The sequence below is a fragment of the Neovison vison genome, chromosome 12, assembly GCF_020171115.1.
Source record: "Neovison vison isolate M4711 chromosome 12, ASM_NN_V1, whole genome shotgun sequence".
In the NCBI taxonomy this organism is placed as follows: Eukaryota; Metazoa; Chordata; class Mammalia; order Carnivora; family Mustelidae; genus Neogale; species Neogale vison.
Window position 1 is genome coordinate 120,540,406 of NC_058102.1, and position 17,563 is coordinate 120,557,968.

General features: G+C 38.1%; 1 protein-coding gene across 5 annotated transcripts in view; it reads left to right on the top strand.

Annotated features, from left to right (window-relative positions):
* The window catches only part of MCM10 (minichromosome maintenance 10 replication initiation factor), a 47,729-nt gene that overhangs the window by 26,779 nt on the left and 3,387 nt on the right, over positions 1-17,563 (top strand). For 3 of the 5 annotated variants that reach the window (XM_044226301.1, XM_044226300.1, XM_044226305.1), the window contains exons 19-20: positions 9,162-9,204; positions 9,292-11,150. In XM_044226301.1, coding sequence (XP_044082236.1) covers positions 9,162-9,204; positions 9,292-9,375 — 127 coding nt within the window. In that variant the 3' untranslated portion in view covers positions 9,376-11,150. Of the gene's footprint in view, positions 1-9,161; positions 9,205-9,291; positions 11,151-14,913; positions 14,954-17,563 lie in introns of those variants that run through there. The other 2 variants (XM_044226302.1, XM_044226303.1) reach the window with 2 other exon arrangements.

A 17,563-nucleotide genomic window follows, 5' to 3' on the forward strand; every position in this document is an offset into this window, starting at 1 on the left:
AGTCCTTATTTCCATGACTCTTAAAGCTTCAGGCCATCCCTAAAAGCTCATGGAGGGAAGGGATCCTGAGCTCTTCAATGCTTTACCCTCAATACTTAGTATACTGCCTAGCCCATAGGGGGTCCTTACAAATGTTTGTTGAATGAAAGACAGAAATCATTTCTCTGAAGGTCCTGGAATTGCTGGGACAAGAACTAGGGAACCAGAACCAGGGTAGAACCTTAGAGCGATGAGCTAACTTCTGTGGCTGTTTTTGCCCTAGGAGGTTTGGCGGACTCTGGGCCAGGCGGGGAGCTGAGAGTCTGGGTCTTGTCCTGGTGGAGGGCCACCTGTGGAACTGTTGATGGAGATTGGGGTTCTCCCACAGTGGTCGATACTCCCTTTAGGATATTTATTTCATTCAGGTTTTCTAGTTGTTCTCAGAGCACTAGTCTAGGGACTAAGTTGTATGCCACTCAGAAGTAGAATTAAGATCACATTACATGAATAAAACAATTTTGTGGGGACTAATGTCTTTTATATATGAAATTATCCCTTTTAAGATCCTGGAGTATCTTTCCATTTATTCATCCCATCCTCTATGGCTTTTATAAATTTTTATAATTATCTCCACAGAAATATTGAGTATTCTTAATTCTTAGAGGTGTCATCACTTTTGTTGATACTGTGAATGGCAGCTTACTTTCTAGTGTATTTTTTAGTTGCTTACTGTCGATGTAGAGAAATATTATTAATTTTTTATATGGTGAACTTGCCTCTGACAAGCTTATCAGACTCTTATGCCAGCAATTTGTTGATTTCTCTACATAATTATCATTTGCAAATAAAGACAGTTTTAACCTGTTTTGTTCCCATCCTTACACCCTCTATTTTTTGTCTTTCCTGATAGGGCTGGTCGGTCCTCCAATACTATTTCCATTTCTTTTTTTTTTTTTTTTAACTATTTCCATTTCTTGATCTTTATCTTAAAGTGAATGTATCCTTCACAAATTTCTCCTCCAAGTATAACCTTTACCAACTTAAGGAAAATCCTTTTTATTTACAGTTTACTCTGATTGTGGGGAGGTAACTTCTCTTCATTGTATGATCTTATCTTTTAGCTTATCAATGTGTTAGTAAATTGAAGAACTTCTTTCTTTATTTTGAATATTAACCCCTTGTCTGATAGATGGCTGGCAAAATTTTCTCCTGTTCTGTAGGTTGTTTTTTACTTTGTTACTTGTTAATTTTGATGTGCAGAAGCTTTTGAATTTGATGTAATCCCATCTGTTGATTTTTGCTTTTTTTTGCCTGAGCTTTTGGCATTGTGTTAAAAAAATCACGGCTAAGACCAGTATCGATGAGCTTTTTCCCTACCTTTCCTTTGAGGAGTTTTATGGTTTCAGGTCTTACATGTAAGTGTTTCATCCATTTTAAGTTAATTTTTGTGAGGGATGTGAGATAATAGTCCAATTTCCTTGTTCTGTGTGTATTTCCCCAGTTTTCCCAGCACTGTTTGTTGAAGAGACTATTCTTCCCCATTGGGTACTCTTTTTTTTTTGGACAGAGAGAGAGAGATCACAAGTAGACAGAGAAGCAGGCAGAAAGAGAGGGGGAAGCAGGCTCCCTGCTGAGAAGAGCCCAACACATGGCTCGATCCTAGGACCCTGAGATCATGACCTGAGCCAAAGGCAGAGGCCTTAACCCCCTGAGCCACCCAGGCACCCCGCACCCCGTATAATTCTTTTAATGTGTTCTTGAATTTGAGTCACTGATGTTTTTTGTTTTTTGGGGTTTTTTTTTTAAAGATTTTATTTATTTACTTGACAGACAGAGATCACAAGTAAGCAGAGAGGCAGGCAGAGAGAGAGGAGGAAGCAGGCTCCCTGCGGAACAGAGAGCCCAATGTGGGGCTCAATCCCAGGACCCTGGGATCATGACTTGAGCCGAAGGCAGAGACTTTAACCCACTGAGCCTCCCAAGCACCTCGAGTCACTAATGTTTTGTTGGGAGCTTTTGCATCTATATTCATCAAAGATAGTTTGTCTACTTTTTTTTTTTTTTTTAAGATTTTATTTATTTAATTGACAGAGATCACAAGTAGGCCAAGAGGCAGGCAGAGAGAGAAGAGGGAGCAGGCTTCCTGCTGATCAGAGAGCCCGATGTGGGGCTCGATCCTAGGACCCTGGGATCAGGACCTGAGCGGAAGACAGAGGCTTTAACCCACTGAGCTACCCAGGTGCCCCTCCTTCTCTGGTTTTGGAATCAGAGTGATGCTGGTTTATTCATTATTGGTCTGTTCAAATTTTTGGTTTCTTTTTGATTCTGTCTTAGATTGTAGGTTTTTGGAAATTTATCCATTTCTTCTAGGTTATGTAATTTGTTGGCATATAATCTTTCATAGTCATCTCTGATGATTCTGTGTATTTCTGTAGTATCAGGTGTAATGTCTCCTTTTTGATTTCTAATTTTGAATCTTTTCTTTTTCTTAGTCTAGCTAAAGATTTGTCAATTTTGTTTATCTTTTCAAAGAATCAGGCTTGCTTTCTTTTCTTTTTTTCTGGTCTCTTTTTCTGATCTTTATTATTTCCTTCCTTCTGCCACTAAATATGGACTTACTTCTTTTTTCTTTTTTTCTAGTTTCTTGAGTATAAAATTAGATTATTTGAGAGGTTTCTAACTTATTAATAGATATTCCATTCCTTCCCTTTAAACTTTGTATGTTGTTAGTGCTGAGACGTGCCCCTTTAGGCAGCATATGGTTGGGTCGTTTTCCGTCCATCCAGGCACTCTGCCTTTTGATTGATGGATTAAATCCATTTAAATTTAGGGTGATTATTGATGGGTAAGGATATACTACTGCTATTTTATCTTTTGTCTTCTAGTTGTTTGGTCTCCCAAAGAAGAATTTTTTTCTTTTCTTTTTTTTTTTTTTTTTTTTGCTTTTTAAAGATTTATTACTCTTGAGCTCTTCAGCCATTAGACCTCAAAATGCACTAAGGTTGTTTTTTGGAGTTTTTTGGGGGCTGTTTTTGTTTGTCTTGTTTTTTAAAGGATGGTAATTTCAAAAGCCAGGAAACTAGGACTGACCCCCTAGCCAGAGCCAGCCCATTAGTGTGGTTTGGACACAGGTTCTGGGGGTCTGGGGCCACTGGACGACCCTTCCTTGGCAAAACAGGGCTCGGACATGAGCTTCTGGGCCAGGAGCCTGTGTGGTCTTGCTCTCCCCCTGGCCCCTCCGGGCCTCTCCAACTGCTGGTTCCACCATCAGAAAGGGCAGCTGCGGCAGCCGGCAGGAAACTATAAGGCAGAGGTCAGATTTGCAGTTTCCAACATTTTGTCCTCAGGTGGGCTGCAGAATCTTAGCACCGGAACAGCCTCTGCCTCCGTTTGTTTCTGCCTTCTTTTATAAGTTGGTGGTTTTTCCATGGTGATTTGTTCAGTCTCCCCACCTTTTATATTTTGTGTCTCTTCTCTAGATCTTTGCCTGTGGTGACCATAAGGTTCACATAAAACATATTTTTGGTAAAATAATCTTTTCTCTGGTGTCAGCAATTTGTCTTCACCTATAAAGGATTCATCTTTTTTTCTTTTCCCCTTTTATATTTTATGATACAAATTATTTCCTTTGTACTGCGATGTCATCACCAAGTAGTAGCCATACTTTAATTCTCTTTTCCTTGAATCTTTATACTGTAATTAAGAGTTTAATATGCTATTCTAGTTAAGGGTTAACAGTTTTCTAATTCTGACTATCACCTTAATCGGAGTTTTGTGTATTTCTTTTTGTTTCAGCTCCAGGAGCTTTTAGCATTTCTTATTATAAGGCAGGTCTAGTAGTGGTGATGTCCTCAGCTTTTGTTTGTCTGCGAAAGTCTTTATTTCTCCTTCCCATCTAAAGGATAACTTTGCAGAATAGAGTATTATTGGCTGGCAGTTTTTAATCTTTGAATGTTTTTCATATGTCATTCTACTCTCTCCTGGTCTGTAGAGTTTCTGCTGAGAAATCTGATAGCTGGATACTTTGTAGGTTGCTATCTTTTTTTTTCGCCCCGGTTGCCTTTCAGATTTTTTCTTTATCATTGACTTTTGACAGCTTTGATGTAATTGTTTCTTGGAGAGGTCTTCTTGCATTGAGTTAAGAAGGTATTCTACTAGCTTCATATATTTGTGTATCCAGTTCCTTCACCAGGTTTGGGAAGTTTTCAGCTATTACTTCTTTAAATAAACTCCCCTTTTTTGTCCTCTCTTCCCCTTCTGGAATACTCATCATTCTTACATCGGCTTTTACACTGGGATCTGTTTCGATGTGGCATCTCAGAGGATTTTTCTTTTTTAACATCTTCATTCTCGGGCGCCGGGGTGGCTCAGTGGGTTAAAGCCTCTGCCTTTGGCTCAGGTCATGATCTCAGGGTTCTGGGATCAAGTCCTACATTGGGCTCTCTGCTCAGCGGGCAGCCTGTTTCCTTCTCTCTCTCTCTGCCTACCTCTACTTGTGATCTATCAAATACAAAATAAAATCTTTAACATCTTCATTCTCTCACCTCTTCCACCTGAATCATTTTTAGTTTTCTGACTTCTAATTCACTAATTCTCTCTTCCATCTGATTTGCTGTTATTTCCAACATATTCTTTTGCAGTCTTCATCTTATTTAGTGAGTTGTTCTGCTCCAGAATTTGTTTGGCTCTTTTTTAGAATTTCTTCTGTGAAGTTCTTCTGTTCATTAATCCTGAGGCCATTGAGTTGCCTTTCTAAATTTTCTTGTAGTAGCTCACTGAATTTCTTCATAAAAGCTGTTTTAAATTCTTTATTGGTTAGATCGCACTATTCTTTAGGCTCCTTTGCTGGAAAATTGTCAGGTTGTTTTTGTTTTTATTTTTAATACTGTATAACCATGGTTTTTCATGGTGCCTGTTGAAGAGTGTCTCTGTAATTGCATTTGTAGTAATGAACACCTATCTTGGGCTAAGTTTTGTTCACTCTGATTCTGACAATTCAACCTGTAATTAGGAGCATTTTCTTATTTTCTTCTTTTCCAGAAGGTGGCACTATAGCACATGTTTTTGGTTTCTCTAGGCTGTGAGCACTTAAAAAAAAAATGAGGGGGGGCAGTGGCCAACTCAGGGGAGTTGTGTACTTAGCATTTGGGTATTTGGGTGAGCCCAGAAGTCCATGGGCCAAATGCCTGGACAGGAAGGAGGAGACACTTTCCTGGGGTCCCTCCACGGGACCCTGTAGCTGTAGAAGCTGCAGAGTGGGTGGCTGACCCCCACTCAGCTCCTTCACCCTCCACCTCCTGCCAAAAGGGTGTTGCTGACCCGCCATTTCCATGACCACTCTCCTCCTTTGCTGCCCTCCTTGCTCCCATCCACCCTTGGTGACCTGGATGCTGTGCATAGGTGCTTTTTTTATTTTGCAGGGGTCAGGGATTATAGATGTCTACTTCCTTGTAAACCAAAGGGGGAGAGAGGAAAGGAACGGCACTCCTTATGATAGTGACATCACTCCCAGAAGTTTCCTTTCATTCTTTGGGTAAACCCTACTTTATTTATTTATTTATTTATTTAAGATTATTTATTTATTTATTTGACAGAGATCACAAGTAGGCAGAGAGGCAGGCAGAGACAGGGGGGGAAGCAGGCTCCCTGCTGAGCAGAGAGCCCAATGCAGGGCTCCATCCCAGGAACCTGAGATCATAACCTGAGCCGAAGGCAGAGGCTTAGCCCACTGAGCCAACTAGGTGCCCCCTTGATTTTTTTTTTAAATCTGACATCCCCTTTATCCATTCTGTCTCCCCACCAGCCTCCCCTCTGACAGCCACCAGTTCTCTGTATTTAAGAGTCTGGGTTTTTTTGTTGTTGTTCTTGTTTGTCTCTTTTATTCTTTGTTCATTTGTTTTGTTTCTTAAGTTACATATATGGTATTTGCCTTTCTCCAACTGATGTATTTCACTTACTGTTACACCCTCAAGATCCATCCATGTTGTTGCAAATGGCACGGTCTTATTCCCTTTTTATGGCTGAGTAATATTCTGTTGTGTGTGTGTATGAGTGGGTAGGTGTGTGCTTCCATAATTTGGTTATTGTAAATAATGGTACAGTAAACAGGGGTGCATATAGCTTTTCAAATTAGTGATTTCATTTTATTTGAATAATCCCAGTAGCAGGATTACTAGGTCATAAGGTAGTTCTAATTTTTATTTTTTGGGTAAACTCCATACTGTTATTTTAGTTTACTTTATTGTAGGAATATGATATACAATACATATACAAAGTTGGGTTAATTGACTATTATCAGTAAGGCTTTAGTCAGTAATAGGCTATGAGTAATTAAGTTGTGGGGGAGTCAGAAGTTACGTGAGGATTTTTAACTGCGTGGGGCAGTACCCCTATTCCCATCTTGTTCAAGGGTCCACTGTATATTTGTAAGTAAATTAGACCTATTTTGTTCTTTTGTTTTTATATAGGCCTTACCTGGTTTTAGAACAAAGATTATATGAGACTCATAAAATGAACTGAGCAGCTTCTGGAAATAATTTATATTAAAGAGCGATTATTTCTTAAGGTTTTAATAAATCTCAACTGTCAAGTTATTTAGGCTTAGGCCCAGACCCAGGTTTTAGAGCCCAAGGTGGCTTGATAACCATTTCAGTTTCATGGTCCCTTCTGCCAATTTCAGCTTTTTATTTTTCCTTTTAATCATTTCATTTAGGTTTTTAAATGTATTGATGTATGGTTGTTCCTAATAAACTTTCATTGTTTTTAATCTGTTTCTTGTTATTTTTTATTAATAGACATTTACTGTATTTTGCGCTATTATTTTTCTTCTCTTTTTTAAGATCAACCTTGACAGAAGTCTCTTTATTCTCTTTTTCTTTTCAGAAAACCATCTTTTAAGTCTCTTAGTATTTATTGGTTTTCTTTCTGTTTACTGATTTCTGTCCTTAATCTTTCTGCCCTTGTTTTTTTGGGTTTGTTCTGTATCCTTTTGCTAACATCAGTTAATTGCTTACACTCAGGTTACTCATTTTTAACTTTTCTTGTTCCCTCATCAATGTGTTTAAAGCTCCATGTTTCCCTCTAAGTACTTATGCTCTAGTGTCTCCCACAACGTTTGGCCTATAATTAAAAGTATTTCTTGGGGTGTCTGGCTGGCTCAGTTGGAGGAACATGCAACCTTGGGATTATAAATTCGGGCCCCACATTAGGTGTAGAGATTACTTAAATAAATAATTTTTTTTTTTTTATAAATGAAACAAGATGGGATTGGGAGGGAGGCAAACCATAAGAGACTCTTAATCTCACAAAAGAAACTGAGGGTTGCTGGGGGAGGGGGGTTGGGAGAAGGGGGGTGGGGTTATGGACATTGGGGAGGTTATGTGCTTTGGTGAGTGCTGCGAAGTGTGTAAACCTGGTGATTCACAGACCTGTACCCCTGGGGATAAAAATATATTATATGTTTATAAAAAATTAAAAATTTAAAAAAAAAGGATTTCTTAATGCCTTTGATGATTTCCTGTTTGACCCAATGGTTAGTAATGTTGTTTAAATTTCAAATATATGGGATTGATTTTTATTCTTTTTAAAAATAATTTCTGACTTTATTGGCTTATTCTTAAAGGACAGAATTTATTATGAGTCTTTGGAATTTGAGGCACTTTCAAGATCACCTTCAGTCTACCCAAGAATGTCTCATCAGGATAGTCTCACCACCTATTTGTTTGTTTGTTTGTTTGTTTGGGTTTTCTTTACTTCACTCCAAGTGTCTCCAGACTTGATTGGGGTTAGGGAGGGGACCCAGACCCCATGCTAGTTTATTACCTTGTGGGGGGTTGGTTTGTGAAATTGCTTTGATCTTGATTATAATTGTTGAAAGTATCTATCTGTATATTGATACTTGATTTCTCCAAAATATTTTATAAGCTTATGTAAAACATTTACTTAAGAGCTTGTGTAAAACATTTGAGAATCAGAAAAATTCCGTTAATAAGCAGGAAGTACAACTCACAAATTGAAGAGCAAGATGCTTTTCCATCCTCCAGGTGGCGCTGTGATTTTTGTAACAACTGCTTTTCTAGACTTTTTCTTGTCAATTCTTGACCTGGAGCAGAACGGGACAAACTTTTTCTGTCAGAACCCAGATAGTAAACATATTTTGCTTCATGAACCAGGCGGTCTGTTTCATAACTACTTAGCTTTGGTGTTATAGCTCAAAAGCAGTCATAGGTAATACAGAAACAAGTGGACATGCTATGTTTAAATGAAAAGTTCTTTACAAAAGCAGGTAGCAGGCTAGATTTGGCTCATGGGTAGTAATTTGTTGACCCCCAACTGGAATTTCTGTTATATGTAATTTCATCATTGATCTACCAATAGTCTAGAAAATTTCTCTCAATTGATAATGAGCTAGTCTCTAGACAAGGAAGGTGGTGCAGAGGCTTAGGACCAAGGCCACTAGTATGCAGACAGACTCTCAGGGCTGGAGTAGTCTAGACTTTTAGGAAGAAGGATGAAGCAGGTAGGGCAATCCCCTGTGCCCTAGAGCCTCTCAAATCCAAGAGTGTCGGCAGCCATATTTCAGTGAGTTAACAGTTTCTTTTGTTTATTTCAGCAGAGTGAACATCATGGAAAATAAACTTTCTCTGTAGTAGCCACATCTCTGCTCAGGGTCAGACTCACATAACATGTTAAAAAAAGAGAATAAGAGTCTCTAGGCCCTTTGAACAATAAGAAGTAAACATCTTTAGGTTTGAAAAGAGGAGAAGGATTGGGCAGATCAGGAGGAAGAATAATTCTTTCTTATCACAAGCTTTTAGTTCCAGAAGAGGGGAAGGGAGAAGTCTTTGACTGTATGGCATCAGAGGGCTAACTTCCTCTTCTGAGTCTTTTCCCGATGCCCAGCAGGGGAAACCAAGCTTGTGTGCATCACCTGCTGTGTGCATACCCTGTATACTATCACTGAGTGTTCCATCTCTGAAGTATCTAGCTTTTAACAGATTTGAAGACCATTTCTCAAATCACTGGAGTGTGTATTTTCAGTAGCATTAGAGCACAGCCTGTAATAGGAGTGTTACCTTGATCATCTTCTGTTTGAATGGGGAATATTCTTCCTGCAAGTGCAGTGAACCCAGTTGACTCTGCGTCCCAGCTCACTACTGAGTAAATCCCCTTTTCTGTTTCAGTAACTGTGGCCTCTTCAAATGGGAACGAGACGGAATGCTAAAGGTAGGTCGTTTGCAAGGTGACCAGTTTTAGTAATCCATGCAAAATATGTTGACCCATTTCTCACTAAACTATTTTCATTTTTTCTAGGAAAAAACAGGACCAAAGATAGGAGGAGAAACCCTGTTACCACGAGGAGAAGAACATGCCAAATTTCTGAATAGCCTTAAATAGCCCTGACTTCAAACAGGTACTTATGGCCTACATGGCTTCTTATGGCTCTGGAAAAGGAAGAGTGTTGGCTCTGTTTGCTCCTGATTGACATAGTCCAAACAAATACTTGTTAAGCTTACACGTTTTGCCTACTTGTTTTCTGTTGTGTTGGTTTGATATCAAATTTAACATTGACCTTTAGGTGGTAAATCAGAATACCATCATCTTGCATGTTCTTGCTATTGATGGCTGCATTCGTGTAGATTTTTTGCTCAGAAACTGGAAGGTAAACTGAGAGCTGTGTTTCTTTATATTTTGGGTATAGAGTGTGCAGTGTTGCTTCTTAATCAGAGTAAAATTCTGGTATTTATATGGGCACACAGAAGCAAAAGAATGCCTCTTCTGGGGTTCAGTTTTCTTACCTAGAAAATGAGAAAGCTTGGAGTAAATGATCTTGAAATATATCTTTCAGCACTCAAATTCTTCATATAATATGACTTTTCCCATATAAATAATTATACTCATCAACCTTGACATAATCTTGATATTTTGACATCAAGCTAAGTTCCTTCTTTCATTTCTATTTTTACCTCTTTTGTTTTGCAAATTAATTCACTGACTCACATGACATTTAATTCATATCTATATGGTTCTCTGTGCCCTTACAATATTGTGGACCTCTTTAACAGAAACACTAAAATCTCATCATTTTAAAGTATGACTTTGTCTATATATGGCTTAAAGAAATTTCAAAACCTGTAACTAAAATGAATGCAGAATTTAAACTGTGAACAATGATTGAGAAACAGAAACATCTCAGAACTCAGGGAGTTTGAGATTTGCAGATATAATTTATCATACACATGAAGAGTTAGAGGTCAAACCATGTGCAAATTAGCACCCCAAAAATGCTGTTTAGGAGATTCCTCTGCCAGGCAACCTGATTTTCCAAAGTGAATGGTGATATCATCCTAAGATTGAGTAAATTGGTAGGATTATTATTACATTGGGATTTAAACTCTAGCTAGAAATAGATCAGGTTTCTGCCAGGATGGTATTATGGTAGCACACAATGCTTATAGGAGCTGGTTGTGGGAGATACTTGATTTAGATTTATAGGAGCCAGAAAAAAACATGTACATGCCTTAAATTTCATCAAACTCTGTCTACTCAATTTGAGTAGAGGGTGCTGTGTCTGACACTTGTGTTACTCCTAAGATTATATTGCAAAAGCTGTATTTTTAGGAGGATTTCCCTTCCCAAGAGGTGTTTGTTTTAACTTTTAACTAATGAAGAAAAGAACAAAGTGTTTATTAATTCTTAATAAGGACCAAAGGCACTCAAAATGGCAATATTTTTAATGGCTCATTTACAGTAGATTTGTTTATCCCATAAGCTTAAAATAGAGCTATGTATTTGAAGAAGGTCACAGCTGAGAGGCTGCCAAGGACCTGAACTCCAGGCTACTCCTTGAGCAATCCCCTTCTCATGAAAGAAACATATTCCTTTTTGAACCAAGGGTACCATCAGAGTCCCTGTTCACTTGTGTGTCATATATAAGAATTGTAAGGTACTATAATAATTTAAAAATCATTGAATTACTTCTCAGTTACTCTAGATCTTGGGAGCTTTCATTGGAGGTCTTAATGTGCTTTTGTAGATCAGTGATGAGAAGGGGTGGGTGGGCCAGACGGGGATGTACTTGCTTACATTGAAATTATGATTTGTCAGTGAGATCAGTCTTTTAGTCCTATTATCTTTATCAGAGTATTAAATGCTTTTATTTAAATCCAAAATGTGTATTTAGTTTTTCCTTACCTGTCATTGGCAATGTAGGGCTTATTGTGTAATCATGTTGTCATAGGCCATCCAAACAGAGTAAGTACGCAGTGACCTAAATTAGCAAACAGAAACTTTGTATTGCATGGTGAAGAAGTTGATTTAGATGTTCTGATTGATTGTCACAGCAGATTATGTTTGTGCTGTGCTTTTTTTCTTTCTTTCTTTCTTTCTTTTTTTTTTTTTTTTGGAGAGCACACAATCTGGGGCAAGTTTGCAGAGGGAGGGGGGAGAATCTAAAGCAGACTCTCCACTGAGCTCAGAGCCTGATACAGGGCTCGATCTCATGACCCTGAGGCTGTGACCCGAGCCCAAGTCAGGAGTCAGGAGCTTAACCCACTCTAACCATCAAATTGCCCCTGCCTTTTTTTATTTAGAGGAAACAGGTGGCTTATCTTTTTTTAATCACCTTTCTCTTGAGTTTTGTTTAAATATATTTTCTCTTCCAAACAACAGAAGGAAGACTGAAGTAATTTAGATAACAGTGATATAGAGTAGCAAATAAGGAGCTTTTGAGTGATCAGTGTGGAATGCTCCTCAGAGGCAACTTAGAAAGTTTAAAAATTTTAAAGTTTTCAACTTATAAAAACATTACAAGTTGACCAATCCATAGCCAAGTGGACAGGAAGAGATTTCATGAACTGGGTCGTGTAAAAGTTGATGACATATGGAAAGTTTGATTGTTTATTGAAGATTAAATGTGTCTGAGAACATGGATTTTTAAGTCCAGAGGGTAAATCTGTTTGCCTAAGTATGTCATTCATAGCAGCCCTTTAGAGCTCTACTTAACAAGTAAAATAGACATCTCTGATCCCATGAGTAGAGATTTGGAAACAATACAGCTCTCAAGGATGGATGGCTCAAAAAATGAAATTCCATATTCACTAATATTGAAGAAAGAAACAGTGATATAGCTAAGGAAAATAATAGGCTCAAAATGGAAGAAATCGGTTAACTTAATAGCAGTTTGTGGAAATGCTGTGAAATTTTTGAGAATTAAAAGAAGCCAAAAGGCACCTGGGTGCTTATGGTGGCTCTAAGGTGGCTTAGTTGGTTGAGACACCAACTCTTGATTTCAGCCTAGGTCATGATCTCAGGCTCCATGCTCTACTGGGTATCTGTTTGAGGCTAGGCTTCTTTCTCTTCCTCTCCCCCTCAACCCTTCCCCGCTCAAATAAATAAGTATATCTTTAAAATAAAAAGCTAAGAGTATAACCACAGTGTCAAACCATGTAGATCAAAATGGGAACATGGCCTGCTGTGTCCTGCACAGGTCAGACCACATTGACTTACTTTTTTTTTTTTTTTCCTCCTTTAGATTTTATTTATTTATTTGACAGAGAGATCACAAGCAGGCAGAGAGGCAGGCAGAAAGAGAAAAGGAAGCAGGCTTCCCACGGAGCAGAGAACCTTATGTGGGGCTTGATCCCAGGATCCCGAGACCATGACCTAAGCCAAAGGCAGAGCCTTAACCCACTGAGCTACCCAGGTGCCCCTTGACTTATCTTTTGTAGAAAAGCCAGATGACAGTAATCAAGATGGTAAAAATTCAAAACCATTTCAGGAAAGGACAGAGCTAATAATATATGTATAGTTTATTTTTTTTATTCACAGTAATTATATTTTGTAAAGCCATCACTAATGGAATTAGCAGATACTGAGTCACTGTACCTAGCAGGGAATATAAGGGTAGGTTTCTAAGAGCCTCTTACCAGATTTTGGTCAACAACCCATACATAACCTTGTTTTACATGTGTTTGTTTAGACACCATATTTAATATATATTGTTGATATAGTAACATGGAATTCAAAGCAAACAGCTCTATACATCATGACTGAACAAAGCTTATCTAGCACACGTATCTTCTCTAGATGGCACACACAGCCTTCTTGTAATAAAGAACACTAGAGGAACTTTAAGCATTATGCTTGGGGCCATTTTAAATAGCAAGATCATCCACAAAAAGCACAAAGTCTGAAAAACATGAACAAAAAGGACATTTGCTTACAATATGAGGGCTGAAACAAACAAGAATGTCACTTTGTTTGACCCTGTCTGGGAATGTGTGCATTGGGCAACTCATATTTTTCATTGCTCTTCACATCCATAAATGGCCAAAAAGACACCCCAAATATTGATTATTGATTTTGCTAATAAATTTTAGCAATTATGGGAAGCCACAAATAATGAGCAACTGTATAATTTTTTCTAAAACAAGACCAGATAGACAGTGTCCCCATTTTGCAGATTAGGATATTGATTAAGGATTTGAAAATGTAAGTTGAAATTCAGATGGGAATAAAGGCTGTGGTAATGATGCTTGAGCAAAGACTTCTCTGTTGGTATTTTTCTTCCCAGTTTTAGTATACATGCTGCCAAAGTAAGCAAATATTGTTCTCTTTCTTAATCAACTTTATTAAAGCCTAAATTTCACACAGTAAAAGGCACACATTTTAACTGTATGATACTATAAAATATTGATGAACCTAGACACCACCACAAGCAAGATGTAGGACATTTCCATCCCACGAGTGACTTACGTGATTTTCTCTGTCCTCCCCCACTCATCACAGATCCATGTTCTGTCCCCATAATTTCTGCCGTTCTTGTGAATCTCACTTAAATAGAATCATGCAGAACACACACTTGTATCTGGCTTTCTTCATGCAGCATATTTCAAAATACATCTGTGTTGTGGCATATATTAGTAGTCCATTTTTTTTTTATTGTTGAATATTTTAGTGGCTGGATATGCCCCACAATTTATTTATTCACCTGTTGATGGACATCTGAGTTGGATTATTTTTAGTTTGGGGCTGTTATGAATAAAATCTCTACCAATATTCAGGTAGAAGGCTTTCTGTGACTATGTGTTTTTGTTCTCAGGTAAATACCTAAGAATGGGATTTCCAGGTCAAATACTATGATGTGTGTTTATATGTATGTTTAGCTTAATAAGAAACTGCTAAACTAGGGGTTCCTGGTGGCTCAGTGGGTTAAGCATCAGCCTAGGACTCCGCTCATGACCCAGGGTCCTGGGGTTGAGCCCTGCGTCGGTCTCCCTGCTCAGCAGGGAATTTGCTTCTTCCTCTGCCCCTTCCCCCAGTCCTTTGCTCATGCTCTCTCTCTAATGAATAAAATCTCAAATAAAAAAGAAAGAAAGACACTGCCAAAATATTTTCTAAAGGAGTTGCACTAGGGCGCCTAGTTGGCTCGATCAGTTATGTATCTGACTCTTGATTTTGGCTCAGGTTTGATCTCAGGGTCTCAAGATCAAGCCCATGTGGGGCTCCACACTCAGCAGGGAGTCTGCTTGGTATTCTTTCTCTCCCTCTGCCCCTCCCCCTCTGCCCCTCCCCCTGCACATGCATGTGCACTTTCTCTCTCTAAAAATAAATTAATCTTTTAAAATGTTTAAAAATAAAGGGGTTGTGCCATTTTACACACCCATTAATAATGTGTGAGAATTCAATTTGCGCCACATTTTCACCCGTATTTGATACTTTTTAAGTTTTAACCGTTCTAATAGGTGCGTGGCAGTATCTCTTCGCAGTTCGAATTTACGTTTTTCTCATGACTATTGATACTGGCATCTTTTCATGTGTTGTTGGCATTCCTGTATCTTCTTTGGCAGAATACCTGTTTACTGATTGATTGAGTTGAGTAGGAATTCTTCCATGTATTTTTTTTAATTCTTTTTTTTTATTATTTCTTTTCAGCATAACAGTATTCATTGTTTTTGCACCACCCCCAGTGCTCCAAGAAACAAATCAGATTAACACAGAGGAAGGGAAGGAAAAATAAAATAAGTTGAAAATTGAGAGGGAGGCAAACCATAAGAGACACTGAACTCTAGGAAACAAATTGAGGGCTGCTGAAGGGGCTGTGGATGGGGGGATGGGGTAACTGGGTGATGGGCATTAAGGAGGGCACTTGATGTAATGAGCACTGGGTGTTGTATGCAACTGATAAATCACTGAATTCTTACTCTGAAACTAATAAAAATAAATAAATTTTTTAAAAAAGTGTTCTTCCCATATTCTGGATACAAGCGTTTTGTGGATATATGTGTGATGAATATTTACTCCCAGTGTAAAACTTGCCTTTTCATTTTCTCTTAACAGTGTCTCAAAGAGTAGGTTTCTACTTTCTTGTAGTCCATTTTATCAGACGGTCCACTTTTAGTTCATGCATTTTGTCTTTCAAACTTCTTTACCTGCCTTAGCAGTCACAAAGATGTTCTTGTAGGATATTTTATTATAGTTCTAGCTTTCACTCTTCCATCTATGGTCCATTTCAAGTTAATTGTTGTATAAGCCATGAAGTATAATGGTTAAGGTTCGTTGTTTTCCGAATGGACACTTATTTACAGCCTCACTCAGTGAAAAGATGAGCACTTCCCCCATTAGATTATTTTTCCTTTTTCATCAAAAATCAGTTGATCCCGTATTTTGGGGTCCACTTCTGAACTCCGTTTTGTTACAGTAATGATATATGCATACAGTGTGTGTCAATCCTTATGTCAGTACCATGCTGTCTTAATGATTATAACTGTAACAAGTGTTGGTATCACGTAGTGTTAGTCCTTCACCTTTGTTATTTTTTAAAATTTGTTTTGGCAATTCTAGGGCCTTTGCATTTCAGTGTAAATTTTAGAAGTGGCATGCTGATTTCTACTTGGTGGGGGGGAATCCCTACTGGAATTTTTATTAAGATTGTGTTTAAGGAACATCTGGGTGACTCATTAAGCATGTGACTCTCGGTTTCACCTCAGGTCAGGATCTCAGGGTATGAGATTGAGCACTCATCAGGTGCCACCCTCAGCATGGAGTCTGCTTGAGATTCTCTCCACGTGTGCACACACTCTTTTTCTCGATCTCAAATAAATAAGTAAAATATTTAATAAAAAAAAATTGTGTTTAATATACAGATCAATTTGCAGAGATTGACATCTTAAAACTTTCTATCTGTGAATATAATACATCTCTCCCTTTATTTAAGTCTTTAATTTTTCTCAGCAACATTTAGTAGTATTTGTGCCTGTCTCAGCATATGAATAGCCAGTGTTGTGGTTGTTCTCGCCTTTGTGATTCCTATTATGGTTGCAAGATGCCCTTCAACAATAACCATCAGTAAACTTTGAAAAAATAAAGGTTTATAAATTATAACCCCTGGAAATCACATAGCATACCAAACAGCAAGATCGCGGGTAGAAGGGTTCACATGAGCCTCGGGCTCTGCTTTCACTGGGGTCGGGGTTGGGGTTAGTATTTCATGGGCTCACGCTTTACGGGTAAGTTTAAAACATATGAGTGGGGTTTTAAAGTCCCTGAAGAGGAAAAACAAGTGGCCAGTTATAAAAATCAACTGAAATCTCAAAAAACTGTCAGGAGGAGGCAGAGGTGGCCTGGCTCTTCAATCTAGTGGTGTAGCTGGCCATGTGTATGTCCAAGATAGCCTACTTTCAAGTACTGTATTTATATTATGTCCTGTTTATTTCTAAACATCTTAACGGTTTTGATGGTATTGTAAGGGGTACTTTTTGCACTGCAATTCCCAGTTATTACTTGCTAGTATATAGAAATACAATGCATTTTTGTCAGTTGACCTTGTATCCTGGGACCATGTTAAACTTATATATAGGTTTAGCAGCTTTTTTATAGATTCCTGAGGATTTTCTACATGTTGAATCATGCTGCCTGAAAAGTTTTAACATTGCAGTTCTTGTCTGTGACTGATGTTATTCTTGTTCCTATTCTGAAGAGGAAAGCATTTCCTTTTACCATTAAGTGTCAAAGTTTTCTGAGTAAGGTTTAACAAGAAGATCTATAAATAATAGTGTGGGTTTTGTTTGTCTTCTCATGCATCCCTTAGTGATGTTATCAGTTGAGCACCAGTGAGTTTGACCTTGAGAGGGGGAAGTCATGTCAAGTCCTGGGTTGAGTTCATTTTCAGGTTGTGCTGAATTTTATCTTCACATAATTATCAATCATGCCAAAACAACAATGGTATCTGTGTCATTTGGGCAGTTTGTGTTAAAGGTATAGGAAGGGTGTCCTCAGTGATTTAATAAAGGAATGAACTGTTTTTTTGACCAGTGACTTCATGATACCAATCAAAGAATATTTTAGGGTTATCACTTTACAAAATATAAAACGTCTTGCCCCTCAGTACCACAGTTCTGCACTGGGTGTGTGATAAACAACCAACATGAGTTAATAAAATCTTAAGCTAGTGTACCCTGACCTCATTGCCTCATATTAATGAGGCTACATTTTTTTTTCCAATTTATTTATTTTCAGAAAAACAGTATTCATTATTTTTTCACCACACCCAGTGCTCCATGCAAGCTGTGCCCTCTATAATAAC